Consider the following 14850-nt stretch of genomic DNA (forward strand, 5'->3'; position numbering starts at 1 on the left):
TGGAAATGGAAATCCCATTTTGTTCAAGCAAGGGACATTTTGGCACCAGTCCTGTTGGACCCAATGCCCCCTCTCTGATCGAATACACTTGAACAAAAAGGCCTTGGGAATGAACTGACGTGAAGATCAACAGGCTGTTCAGAGCCGTGGAGAGGTCCAGGGCAGAGCCAAATGCCCACCAATTTAGAAGAACAGGGAAGAATGGTGAAGATTATAGTTTGTTCAGGACTGTGTTCCAGGACCAGCGTGTGAGTCTTGGTCAGCATCTAATGCAAAGCTCCTGATTGGTGCTCTCCAAGGTCTTAACACACCTGATTTGAAACTCCAGGGAATTTCATAAACAGCTGTTGGTTTGACTCAAAGTCAAGGAAACACTAGAACTGTGATACAGCTTCAAAACAAACTCTTAGCACCAGCCGTACTTCGCAATGGCTAAGATGTAACATATTTCTTTTAAAAGTGCACAAGGATATTGGTTAGTAACAATTGTGAATGGTAAAAATGGTACAAATACCAGGTTGCGTTGTGTGAAACCTTTTTGGTCTCCTCAATGTGGAATGCTGCTGTATTTAGATTTCACCTGCATCTGTCATTATTCAGAATTTACCTAAATCAATTCATATTCCTTTCATTTTACAAAGTTATATATGGAAAATAAATAAATACTATTAATCTATTACAGCCCCTTCCTTCACACCCATCCTTCTTACTAAAGATAAATAAAAACAAATCAGTTCCAAGTCATGAGCCAGTCGTGTGAAACCTTCTGGCCTGCTCATTGGATGCTGATCAAATCCGAGCCACACCCTGAAAGAATTTATAAATATTCAAATTTCACACTGGTGAGGTCACAAAGAGCCTGTTGTTCCATCACAATAGATAAAAGCACATGGTGAGGTGTGGGCTGTTGGGAAGATTTTATATATATATATATATATATATATATATATATATATATATATATATATATATATATATATATATATATATATATATATATATATTCATATTCACAGCTAAATATCAATAATGTCAATCTTAAGGGAAGGGGGAGGTCAGGATACACAATTTCCAATCAATTCTGTTAAAAGCAGTGGTGTTACACCAAATATACCAAAGTACAGTTCCTCCAACTTATTCAACCGAGTTGTCATGAGAACCACGGGCTTGGGGAGTTGAACGTGTAATGGTAGGTATTATTAATTCTGAGAGATTTTACAGTAATTTCCTACCAGCGACTGCCTATCTCGCATGTATTGGGTGTTATAGGCCGTAGATTTTTATAGATCTTCCGTAGGTGCTGGTTCCTGCCTGTTATTGTGCAACAGTATTGCTTTTACAGCACAGTTGCTTTCATAAGACCAGCTCAAGCAACTACAATGATTGTAATAATTAAATGTTCTCCAAAATCTGATAACATCTCAGCACCTGAAAGCAAAGTTTACATATCACTCTTTTTGTTAGTCGTGTGTGTGTGTGTGTGCGTATATATATATATACACGCACATACACACATACACTAGATTTGTCATCATTACAGGGGTTAGTGATCATTTATCCAAAATAGCCACATCAACCAAGTATTTTATTAGAAGTATTTTTTATGTGTAAACTTTACATTCCAAATGATATATTGGATGTTTGTAAAACAAATTTTGCACTATTTTTGTTCCTCAGTTAAAATAGGACCATGTGCTACATTTTTGTTTCATGCTTTTATGATCAAATACTTGCTAAATGTGGCCATGATAGGTTAGTCTTTTACAACTCAGCACCGTTTAAACAGTCTCAGGTCATCTCAGGTCATCTAACCACCAGAACTTCAAGAAAGACTGAACGTGATCTCATTACAAAATTGATCCAATCCAAGATAACTCCACGAAGAAATTAAAAAAAACCATTACTTTTAAAAATCTTGCAGCTTAGACTGAGAAACAGTTCAAAGGCAAAACTCCTCAGTAAACCACGCAGATATTTGACTTCACTTTGTACTGAACTGGGGAGATCGAAACCAGAGTCTGATCTCTAGGACACAACAGAGTCTGATCTCTAGGACACAACGGATCTTAAAGGCTTCTGGTCAGTCACGATGGCACGTTAAGGTGACACTCCTCTGTCGATTACGTTTGGGTCTGTCATTTACAGAGAGCAGTTGTCTACTGCTTCTCTGTCTATAATCACAGAAACACATGATTGTTCAATTGAATCTCCTTCTGGCACTGTTCTGTGCTCTGGGTGTGTACTGCCTCAGAGACACAACGAAGCAATCTGGACCACCAAAGAACCGAGAGAGAATGGAGCCAAGGGAACACGGCAGAATGGACCGCAGGAACAAAAGAGGGTTCAGGTTTTGTTGAGTTTTTTTGTTGTTGTTGTTGTTGTTCTTTAAGAATGAACCCAACACAATACACTGAGCAGTCCAGGTGCTTTCTGCATGGTTGTCGTAGTAACAGGTGCTTCTGCATGGCTGTCGTAGTAACAGGCTCCACCGCACGGGTGTGGTGGCAACAGGCTCTTGTGCACAGGTGTCATGGTAACAGGCTCTTCTGTCAGCCTCTTCTCTCTACAAATCACTTTACTGGTGCTGCTGGCTCTAGTAAGGCATTCACTGAGCTTAGACGAGGTCTAGCAATTTGTAAAGTGAAAACAAATGAATTTTAAAAACTAAAGTTAACAAAGATAAGAAATCTAGAGACACTGCCTTATTTGGGCTCTATTCAGAGGATGGCTTCTTTAAAGAGGAGGGGGTAGGTCTCCGGCCAGCGGTGACTCTCTCGTGTTCTCTTTTTCGTTTTTTGATTGTTTTAGACTTCCCATGAGTCCACATTCTTTTAACCGCACTCTATAGAGACCACAACATGTGATGAGCACTAGTGCCTAGGGCAGAAGGGCTTCTTCACCTTTGACCCCCACCAGGTCCAATCTCTTCCACTGGAAACAGGAAATTGTAGAGTGTCATTGCTATGTGCCACCAACCCGGCAACTGGGCCCTCTGATACTGCAGGAACTGCCAAAAAGGGAAAAGAAAAATCATTCATACATCTTCATTCATCATAAAAATACTGCTGGTTCTCTCACATCAGAAATATCATATTACTGGTAGCACCAGTTATCTTTTCCATTTGTTTATCTCAGATAAATAAGTCGTATTACTTTTTGTGTGATGTTAAGTGTTTCATACTATAACCTTTCTGGGGAAGTGGGGCAACTCGGTGACGGTTGAGATGCAAAAAAAGAACTGGCCACTAGATGGTGCTGTTCCCCCACTATTTCCACTCTCCATATAATTCTCCCTAAAAGTCTCTTGATATGTGCTTGTCCACTGGGCTTGTGGGTGGAGATTATAGGTCACGCGATCTCCCTATAGCAGATATTAATGCACCGCAAGCCTGTCCAATAAGACACATGGCCACTAAGCTTTTGAGGGGGCGGGGATTATATGTCAGTAGATCAGTGCATTGCCATGGAGGGGAAGTATTGCCGTGTGTTGCGTAAGCCACCTTCTCCCTGACATATCACACACAGTCAGCTGCTTTCATCTTACTGTGTCTTACAAACAGCATTACAGTGAAAAACACTGCAAAGCAACACTGCTATTTACCATTCCTACATTCTACAAAAACCTATTAGTTTATCACGAAAGGATTTCTTTGTCACAGTAACATACGCACACGAACACACACAGAGAGTTATGTTAGCCTACATTTAAGGCAGCAGTCATGTTACCAGTGACGTTGTGGATGACTCATGTTCTATATTTAGCCCACAGTATAAACACCCAGACTTGGCTTCACTTCCTCAGTGTTTGTGCGCCTGCTGCATGTGGAAACTGCCAGTCCTAACCTCACCCAGACCAGGCTAACACAGACTCTATAGTCCTAACCTCACCCAGACCAGGCTAACACAGACTCTACAGTCCTAACCTCACCCAGACCAGGCTGACACAGACTCTACAGTCCTAACCTCACCCAGACCAGGCTAACACAGACTCTACATTCCTAACCTCACCCAGACCAGGCTAACACAGACTCTATAGTCCTAACCTCACCCAGACCAGGGTAACACGGACTCTATAGTCCTAACCTCACCCAGACCAGGCTAACACGGACTCTATAGTCCTAACCTCACCCAGACCAGGCTAACACAGACTCTACAGTCCTAACCTCACCCAGACCAGGCTAACACAGACTCTACAGTCCTAACCTCACCCAGACCAGGCTAACATAGACTCTATAGTCCTAACCTCACCCAGACCAGGCTAACACAGACTCTACAGTCCTAACCTCACCCAGACCAGGCTGACACAGACTCTATAGTCCTAACCTCACCCAGACCAGGCTAACACAGACTCTATAGTCCTAACCTCACCCAGACCAGGCTAACACAGACTCTACAGTCCTAACCTCACCCAGACCAGGCTGACACAGACTCTACAGTCCTAACCTCACCCAGACCAGGCTAACACAGACTCTACAGTCCTAACCTCACCCAGACCAGGCTAACATAGACTCTATAGTCCTAACCTCACCCAGACCAGGCTAACACAGACTCTACAGTCCTAACCTCACCCAGACCAGGCTAACACACACTCTACAGTCCTAACCTCACCCAGACCAGGCTGACACAGACTCTATAGTCCTAACCTCACCCAGACCAGGCTAACACAGACTCTATAGTCCTAACCTCACCCAGACCAGGCTAACACAGACTCTACAGTCCTAACCTCACCCAGACCAGGCTGACACAGACTCTACAGTCCTAACCTCACCCAGACCAGGCTAACACAGACTCTATAGTCCTAATCTCACTCAGACCAGACTAACCCCGACTCTACCACCTTCCCTTACACACAGCCTTGTTTAAGGACACCAACTTCATTTCATTATTAATTGGCCATTTGTTTCTTTAACAGCAAATTACCCCTCAGAGCAGTTCTCAATGTTTTTTTACAACACTTACTCCAAATCCCTAAGATATTATTCAAATCACTTCACTCTCTTTCATCTGTACAATTCTAAGACCTAACCATTAATAATAACCCTAATTCTCAGGTCCATTAACATGTGTTATCTGAGTGCTCACTACAGGTCCATCGTACCCACTCTACCTTTCTGAGCCTGCTCTGATCCACCACTCTGCTCACCACTTCATCACCAAACCAGTCATCGACTGGGTCAAGGGTGCTGGAGCAAGGAAATTCAAAAAAGTGTGCTGGAGTTGTGACCTGCAGGGCAGGGTTTAAGAACCCCACCTTAACCCTGCCTCGTCTCATTCCGAAGCAGTGAACACTCAAACGCAGCCAGTGAGAGGAAAGATGCTGTGTTTGTTCTTAACACTCCCTGAAGACAACGGATCCTGGAAACCCCCTTCTTTAATGAGTACACGAACAGCCTGCATGTTAACATATGGATGAGCCGTTCATCTTTTACGTCCTCCACACACCTGCTAAGTTAGCGTGAAAGCGCACGGAGGGCAGCACACCCCTTTTAAGCACAAATCTGTGCTTGCTGTGTTCTTTTATGTTATTGTGTGGTGTTTTTGTTTCTGATGTACAAGCTCCACCTGCCTATAACATAAACAAGACTCAGCTGGGCTTCCTGCACAAATAATGTTTCAAGTAACTAAACACAAATAAAATCATAACCTGTCATCAGAGTAACCTGTTACCCATAAGTGGGTCCTAGCCTGGTTACTCAGCACATGCTAACACACACGCGCATGCGTGCACACACACACACACGCACGCGCACACACACAGACACGTGACTCATCAGTCACACTGATCTGAAAGTGAACTTGCACACTTTGCTGGGTTTGTGGCTTTTCTTTGTATATGGGATGTTTGTGTATTTACACTTCACTTCTCTTTTTACATATGATTTTAAAAAGAAAGCAATAAACAAGCAGGACTTCAATGACAAGGTGACGGTACACAGTATCCTGATGTTATTTGAATGTACACCCGGCCTATTATTGCCTGCGTTTTAATGTAAATTATATTTACACTTTCATAAATATCCTTCAAATGACAAAAGGTGCTGTGTAATTTAGCGTGATTACACTTTCTTAAAAACACCATCCAGTACTGGGCAGGCTAACACTGATCTCCTGAGTTGGACTGAGGTCACTCAGTGCGATCCCTAGAGCATACAGCGCAGAGCACCCAGCTATTCTGGGGACATCTGAACTGCTCTACCATACCATTCCACGTCAAAGGATCAGGCAGAGAACGGGCTCTTGGCACTCTGATTTCAAACCCTCATTATTCGGACTATCAGACTTCTGAAGCACCAAATACAACCTGAAATTGAAAGCAGGACAAACTGTCTCTAACAGAAGTTAAAAACCCAACACCTGCAGTGGTAAAGAAATATCCCAGTGCTGATTTTTTCTTCGGCATACAGTGTACAAAAAAAAACCAAGCAAACTTGCAAAACTGTTTTACCCTGAACTCAAAAATAAGCACCGGAACATGCCTTTAAACCCAGTGTCATAAAATCACTGCTTGGTTTATTAGTACTATAGGAATGATCACAGTCTGATAATCAGACAGTCAGATATGAATCAGTCTGTTGGCTGTGCTGAGTAAACATGACCTCTGTACTGGAGCCCGTGAGGCCTCACAAAGCCTAGTAAAGATGTTAAGAAGTTTTATCGCCATGTGGTGGACATGGTGATGGTGTTAGATGATGTTCTCTGTTGCTCCAATCTCAAAAAACAACCGTGCCACTTATATAGATTCCTGTTAGTTAACTTAAGAAAAGCGTGGGGCATAACCACATGCTGATGTTCTGATAAGCCAGTGGGCACATCTCTGACATGTAGCCTTACCCAGAAGAGGTTTCACTTCAAACTAACAAACCCACTCACTCACTTCTGCATATCCTTACTTTGAGTGTGACCCCATTATCAAGAAATCTCTTAAGATCATATTAATTCATTAATCTGTTCTCTCTCCAACCCAAACACCCCCCACCTCTCTCTCTCTCTCTCTCTCTCTCTCTCTGCCACCCTTTCTCCCTTTCTCTCTCTCTCTCTCTCTCTCTGCAACCCTTTCTCCCTTTCTCTCTCTCTCTCTGACACCCTTTCTCCCTCTCTCCTTCTCCTCCTCTCTCTCACCAACTGTAGATGCTCCTCGTGAAACTGATCGCCGATCTCACGCAGCTTCCGTCCGATCTGCACCTCCACACTCGCTCCTGGCCGCGCTTCTTCATCTCTCTCCTCGGGCATTCCCACTTCTTCCTCCTCCTCATCCTCCTCTGCTGTGGCATGTGGTGGTTCCGACACAGTCAGGAAGTGCGCACCAAACTCAGGGTCACCTTCAGGGAAGAAAATCAAACCTGTGCACATGTTAAACCCATCCACTCTCTGGCAAATCCACTTCATGTTTAATATTGCAGGTGTTGTGCATTTGGCTGTATTTAGTCATGCGATTGTCAGTATAACATCTGCGCTATGAGCTCATTTTTTTTGCACACGGATTAACCTTTGCCCTAAATGACATCCACTGGGAGTCTCTACTTTAAGTCTTTCTTTATACCACATACGTTACTGATTGTCCTTACTGTGCAGCAATGCTCTCGTCTCTTCCGTGGTTGTAGTAGGCGTGGACACTAACCCCAACCCCACGGCTCCATGTAGGGACCGCTGAAGTGGCCTGGCCCTGCCACTAGGGGGAGCTGCGTCTGGCCCAGAGGCCATGACCCTGCAGCGCGGCGTGGTCTGTAGCAGGGGCATGCCTGCTACGACAGCAGAGCTCTGCACTGCACTGTCAGTAGGGGGTCCTGTCGTTCGGTCCAGAGTAGTTCTGTCCTCAACAGGCGTGGTAGTGAGTGACCTTCCATGGAAAAGGGACAGCAGAGACAAGCCTTCCTCCTCATCCTCCATCAGAGGACACTGCCCTGGAGATCAGAGTAGACCAGAGCTGCGGTCAGAACACAGCCACAACACAGCCACTACACCACTCACTGGACACATCCACAGATTCAGCTCAACTGCCCTTTATTGCCATTATTATATATAAGTTATAACACTTATGTAACACAAATGCAGAAAGCTCATTATCTCTTAAGGTAGAGTTTTGTCAAAACATTCAAACTTGCGAATAATAAAGGAGTCCTTATGCAAACTGCTTGCAAGTAGCTGTCATTCACACTTAGTGACGTTACTGGCCATGGTTAAAGAAAAAAAAAAGGGTATTTTAAAACTGGTCTGAGATCAGCCCCACACATCAACCAAACCACAACAACATCACAGTTTCACTGAAGTTATATTTAAATGAGGGAGAGTTTCAGCATTTCCCAGAAAACAAAGCAGAGCGAATCCGGTCTATTCATAACAAAGTCAGAAACAGGTGGCAAAACAACAAACAGGAATGTGTGAACATTCAGTGAAATATCTGCACATCCAAACAAGTACCAGATTTTGTTAGTTCTAGAGCCGTCATCTGAGGACTGGTAAGAGGAGCACAACAGAGGTGGAAAAACCTTCATTCAAAAACATTGCATGAGACAGGAAAGCTGAACCCACAGCAGGACGTGCTGAATGGGCGTGCGAGAATGAATGCACGAGAAAGCAACGTGACTGCTCCTTTCGCTGTCTCGTGCTTCGCACGAATATCTACAGAACATCTACATCTACAGTGTAACATCTACAGAACATCTTCATCTACAGTGCAACATCTACATCTACAGTGTAACATCTACAGATGTGAGATTTCCCGAAGCGTACCCCCGTCACCATCAACGTGACAGGCCAGTATTTAGCACGGATAACAAGGAGTAGCCCTACTTACAATAAAACAACATGCAAAAGCAATTTAAATAGGGCGACATTCTCACATAATTACAACAACGTGCAACCATATTTGCATGTTGATTAACACCTCTAACTGTTAAACTGGTGTTTTTCCACCCTCCTTTATCCAAATACCTTTGTGAAGAGGGTGCTCGAGCTAGTGCACCTGCTGCGCGATCGCTGCGCGATCACACGTCGAGTTTCGGCTGGCAGTCTAACGCGTCGATGCGCACCAAAGGTCAAAAACAATTTCGCACTGATTTAGTAACTTACGTGACGGACTGTGCATGCAAAGTTTTCTAGATGGCGGTCTATGTCAGATCATATATCGGTTTGCGATATATGGTCTGACATATATCGGGAAACTGGGCTGGAATATTTCCTACAATTAGGTTGCTGCGAAAAAACAAAAAGAATTACGCTCGTGCTATAACATTGTCGCTCTTTTTCTTGCCGAGGTCGTTGTATTTGTTTGATGACTTTAGTCCGTTCCTTGTCAATTTCATTTTAACTAGTGTTAATTGAATCATTTGACGGAACGCCATGAGGCTGTCTCGTGTGATGTTTACTACTTGTATGAATGTTTATTGGGGTTTTTCTCGCCATGGGAACCTTTACGATGCAGCAGTTTGATCGCTAAATGAAATCGCTTCAGCTAAATGTACATGTGCGGACTGACGCGTCCTTGCTTCGGTAAAGCGCGACCAACGTTATGGTTGACATGAGACATTAGTGCTTGTTTTATAGTAGCTACTTCCATTTATGTTTTGGATGCAATATCTGAGTCGTCGTATGTAGTGCATCTTCACTTTAACTTTTCACGAAGCGTCAAAGCATCGTTATGGATACCGCCACTTTACGTCCTCCCAAATCAAGATGATAATGAATGATTTATGTGTAGGCTACAAGTACATTCGTTTCAATTTCCATAACATACTACACTCGGAAGCTTACATTTTGTTGTCCTGCTGTAAAAAAAAAAAAAAAAAAATGACCACAATTTCTGAGACAACAGAGGACAGTAGCACTTACCGCCAGTTTTTATGTTTTCTTTTTATGCCTCTATTCAGTGGTAGGCCTTATTATCGAGTGTTGCGCGTAATTACTAATCCACATTCAGAAACCGCGCCACTTGGCTTTGTTGTTGTTCTCGCCGCTGCGTTGAGTCTGTGTGTAAGAGTCCGCAGTGTTTTGCCCGGACACGAGCTCGGCGGACGCCACGCCCTCTAGCGAAACGTCACAATGGCGCGTTCGCTGTGTTTTGCCCGGACACGAGCTCGGCGGACGCCACGCCCTCTCGCCAATACGTCACAGTGTATGTTAATTTTACTTAAAGGAGAGGTACGTTCACCAGCCTGCGCTGGTGAAGTAACCCGGTCCCGTAAGGGCAGGGTCAGCATTGGATTGCGTACATGATCACAAAAAGAGAGAAAAAAAGGCAATGGATCACAGATTCTATATTTAAGCCTTTTGCACATGTCGCCAGTTGATTACAGATTTGACATCACTTCCTCTTATTCTTGTTTTTTTAATGGCTAACCCATCCGATGAAGGTCTAGATAAGAAGCTGCTAAGTTCAGTAAGGTTTGTTAGATGAGAAAATACGCAAAAAATAAAAATAAAAAATGTGTAGCGTGTGGGGTTAGTAGCAGGTTAATTCAACATGGCTTAAAATTGTCTTCTTGTCTAAAAAATGGTTTATCAGCTGTCCACATATTAGCAACCTATGGCATCAGCTTCTGCTGTGAGTAAAGAGGATTAAAGATACGTCTATTTATAATAGTGTAGCATGTCTTGGTAACTCTTAACTAAACATTGCAGCTGTTACATAAGTTGGCCATGTTATTTGGTTCTGAACTGGAAGTGGTCTCGCTGAATGCTTGCACTGGCTTCTGTAGTCTTTCTGAATTCAGTTCCTTCCCCAGTACTGGTTAATAACATTGCGTATGATGGTGACCTTATCTACAATATGTGAGTGTGAAGATTTGTGGACTATTTGAGAAATCACATGATAAGACCCATGGGAACTGAAGACCTCATTGCAAGTTTTGACAGCCATAATCATGATTCTGTAAATAGAGCAAGGGGTTATCCTTCAGACCTCCTGGTGTATAAGTGCAGGTTTTTTAAACAGTACCGAATATAATGAAGACAAGTTCTATAGCAATGCTTTGAGACGTTTCAGTGCACGTTTAAGGTACTCAACATAGACTGGAATTAGCACTGAACATATTGATTTCTGAATGGACTGGGACAGCCGTGCAGCTGTGTGGGTCCTGACAGCAGCATTCAGCTTGAAAACAGAGAACAATTTGGATGGGAGAACGAACAGTGTAGTCTCCTGTTTTGTTTCTGCCTGCTGTTTGTGTTTTTATGTTTATGTTTTACCTGTATTACCCAAAGCCAAACAAAGCTCTTTCCTCTTGCGACTGTCTTAGCTGAATGAGTTAAGGAAGAGTTCTGTTTACAAATACCTAAACAGCTGCAGAGGTCCTGTGTTACATAACCCAGCCAGTGTCTCAGAGTTCATGAAAAGGTGAAGCAACCCTGTCTGTGATTCCCTCCATGCAAAAATGATAAATCACATTTGAAAGGCTTTCATTGTAAATGTGACGTGTTTAGAGATGATCTCTGATTGCAAATGGGATTTGTTGCAGGCACAGAGAAATCTTGCATCCCCTCTCACTTATTAGCCATCTCAAACCATCCAAATCTGCTTTGAGAAAAGAGATTCGACAACCTCCCAAACCACCCCACTCTACTTTCTTTTCTGCCTAAGTTATGCTGTAAAGGACAAAAATTGTGCACTCAGTGTTCAACACTGGGTAAGAATCAGAGACAGACCGAGATTAGGTCACCTTCCAAAGCACAATTGTGGTGTTGACTCCAGATATATGAACATCACAGTGAATACAATATTGCAGGGCATGTCAGCTATCAGATGTTCAGTGTTTGTCTTCAGTGTGTGTTTATTTCTATAAGTGAACTCATCCACCCTCATTACCTGAGTGGTACACACATCATTTTCATCTTTCCAACACTTCAGTGATGACATCATCTTTTTAGATGACCAGCATTCCAGTACACACACACACACACTCTCTCTCTCTCTCTCTCTCTCTCTCTCTCTCTCTCTCTCTCTCTCTCACCCTGTGGTTTAGCATTCGTAACCTTTTTTGAACAGAGCTTATTGGTTCTGATGACCATGATAAAATTTGATACAAATTCTACAGTTTTTAGTGAGGTGGTTCAAAGTTCAAAGTTTATTTGTCATGTACATAGTCTTACATGGTATAACTGGCAGTAAAATGCTTTTTGTAACTGCTCTGTCCGTGGCCGAGGAGAGATACAGGTTGATGTCGACCTGATGTACGTTATTACTTCTGGCTATGTTTGAGATGATAGAAGCTGTAAAGGTTTGCCTTGATTATCTCAAAGCTACAGCAGGTTAATTGGGTTACATGTAGACCCCAGACTAGCAGTTCTACTACACTGGAGGGAGGTTTAGTGCTGTGGTGATTTCAGCAAAGGCTAAGAGAGATAGAGAGAGAGAGAGAGAGAGAAGCAAGAAGATAGATTGAAATAGATTCAGCGTGACTCTGTTTCTACGGTAACTAAGGATGGATAGGAACACGAGACAAGAGTGGAGGCAAAACAAACCCTGGCACTGCTTCCGTGGCAACAGCTACAGGATTGGCTCTTGTAAGGTCCTAAAAAAAAGAAAACCATAACAAGCAGCCTAGGAGATGCAAGACCCCCCCACCACCCACCACCCTATCACCCCACCTCCCTCCACCGCCCCACCCCCAGCACAACACTATGCGTTGCATCAGAAAGATCGAACAAGGGGAAGAGCTAAGTACACAAACAAGCATGGTCACACACTTACACACACATTCACACACATTTATACACAGACACACACAGACACACACATCACATGCTCCACTTCACTCTGCAGCCCCTCCTCCTCTTTGCTGACAGCAATCTCCCGCCAAAACATCTCAGCATGTGAATCCTGCCTAGAAACCAAGCAAGCCTACTTCCGCCTCGCTCTGATTGGTCCAGCCCCCTAGCAACGGCATGTGCTTACTCAGCCAGTTAAGCACAGGGCACTCGTCACTCTTGACCAATCAGAGCTAGACCTGTCAGAATGAGGCAGTAACAGTGACCTGGTAACTGCCCGGCAGATCCTGGAGCCTCCTCTGATTGGATAAAGTCTGTTCTCTCCTTCTATTGGCTAATCATTACAAAATCCTGGTCATTCATATATTTTGCTACTCTTCTCTCTAAGGACTAACTCAGTGCCTACAGGGACACACCCACCACACAAGGTCAACAGCCTCTCAATCTGATTGGTTGAGAAGCTGTGTGTACTCCTAGTAACAAACCAAAGCTGCCAAGATTGGGTGGGGTCAGGTGATGTCCATCATGTTGAACCTAGCCAAACATGGAGTTGTTCCTGCACTTTCACACACAGTTAAAGGCACAGTATTTGAAAAGAAGGCTGTTTTGTTTGTTTTGGGGTTTTGTTTTGTTTTTTTGTAACAAAGAGGGCAAGAGGAATAGAAGATTAAAAGAAGGTGTTTGCTATTCTTTATTGAATCATACACTTATGAACCTCTGGTGCAACAGCTAAAAATAAAGTAAAAATGATGTGTACACTGCAAAGCTGCCTACATTTGATTCAGAATAGTATATGTATGTGAGAAATTACAATAAAAGTCATGGGGAAGTCTACCAACAGCATTTAAGCATAAAACATAGCAGAATTTAGTATTACTTTGAGGAAAGTGTAATTCACACAGAGGAGTTCTTCATCACTGCCTGATGGAGGGAATATTAAAAGGGTAGAGAAACTCCAAAATGTCTATTTTAAAAAAAGCAGAGAGCAAACACACCCTTTAGAATCAACATTCAGAATGTGATGGTTATTCCCCTTCACAGGCTGCACATACCCAGGAGCAGGTGATAGAGGTCCAGGAGCAGGGTTTGAACTAAACTAAGACAGGCAATAGATATCCAGGAGCAGGGTTTGAACTAAACTATGACAAGCGATTGATGTCCGGGAGCAGGGTTTGAACTAAACTAAGACAGGTGACAGATGTCCAAGAGCAGGGTTTGAACTAAACTAAGACAAGTGCTTGATGTCCAGGAGCAGGGTTTGAACTAAACTAAGACAGGCAATAGATGTCCAGGAGCAGGGTTTGAACTAAATTAAGACAGGCAATAGATGTCCAGGAGCAGGGTTTGAACTAAACTATGACAAGTGATTGATGTCCAGGAGCAGGGTTTGAACTAAACTAAGACAGGCAATAGATGTCCAGGAGCAGGGTTTGAACTAAACTAAGACAAGTGATTGATGTCCAGGAGCAATGTTTGAACTAAACTAAGACAGGTGATAGATCTCCAGGAGCAGGGTTTGAATTAAATTAAAACAAGCTTTAGATCTCCAGGAGCAAATTTGGAGCTAATTCTGCAGTATGGTAGTACAATAATAATAATAATAATAATAATAAACAATGTTGAATTAGTACATACTGTATATTGTTTATGTAATAGAACTCATGCTAAATATATCACACTGTAAATTTTATCCAGAGCAACTTACATTTATGACTGAATACAAGTTGAGCAATTGAGGGCTAATGGCTTTGCTTACTTACATAAACTTACATCCACTGATTGAGTTACATTATACACAGTGCAATCCAACTGGCATATATCTCACTGCATAACCACAGACACCCACATTACTACAGACACCTGCAATACTACAGACACCTGTATTACTACAGACACTTGCAATACTACAGACACCTGTATTACTACAGACACCTGCAATTCTATGATACCTGCATGTCTACATATCCGTGTATGCCCAAATAATCAAGCTAATACCTCCTTTTAATAGTTAAACACAGAATCATACCAATATAGTTCCTGCAATTCTAAGATAATAGCTCAGTAAGTTCATTCACTATAACAGAGGTATTCTAGTAAGATTGTGACTGAAATTTGACATACAGGAACTCATTTATTAGTATACAGCTG

The 14850-nt window shown here is 42.8% G+C and overlaps 1 protein-coding gene across 2 annotated transcripts; it reads right to left on the minus strand.

Annotated features, from left to right (window-relative positions):
* Nucleotides 1-939: 939 nt before the first annotated feature.
* bmf2 (BCL2 modifying factor 2) lies at nucleotides 940-9983 on the minus strand. 2 transcript variants are annotated; one of them, XM_027030134.3, is made up of 4 exons: nucleotides 9829-9983; nucleotides 7566-7901; nucleotides 7120-7319; nucleotides 940-3007 (listed from the first exon to the last, which is right to left on the minus strand). In XM_027030134.3, exons 2-4 carry the CDS (start codon nucleotides 7885-7887, stop codon nucleotides 2897-2899), a joined length of 633 nt encoding a protein of 210 aa, XP_026885935.2. In that variant the 5' UTR covers nucleotides 7888-7901; nucleotides 9829-9983; the 3' UTR covers nucleotides 940-2896. The 2 variants fall into 2 exon arrangements, with proteins under 2 accessions (XP_026885935.2, XP_026885934.2); XM_027030133.3 differs by having other exon boundaries at nucleotides 7120-7340.
* Nucleotides 9984-14850: the final 4867 nt, after the last annotated feature.

The sequence above is a fragment of the Electrophorus electricus genome, chromosome 2 (assembly GCF_041902795.1).
Source record: "Electrophorus electricus isolate QZ-2024a chromosome 2, ASM4190279v1, whole genome shotgun sequence".
Lineage (NCBI taxonomy): Eukaryota > Metazoa > Chordata > Actinopteri > Gymnotiformes > Gymnotidae > Electrophorus > Electrophorus electricus.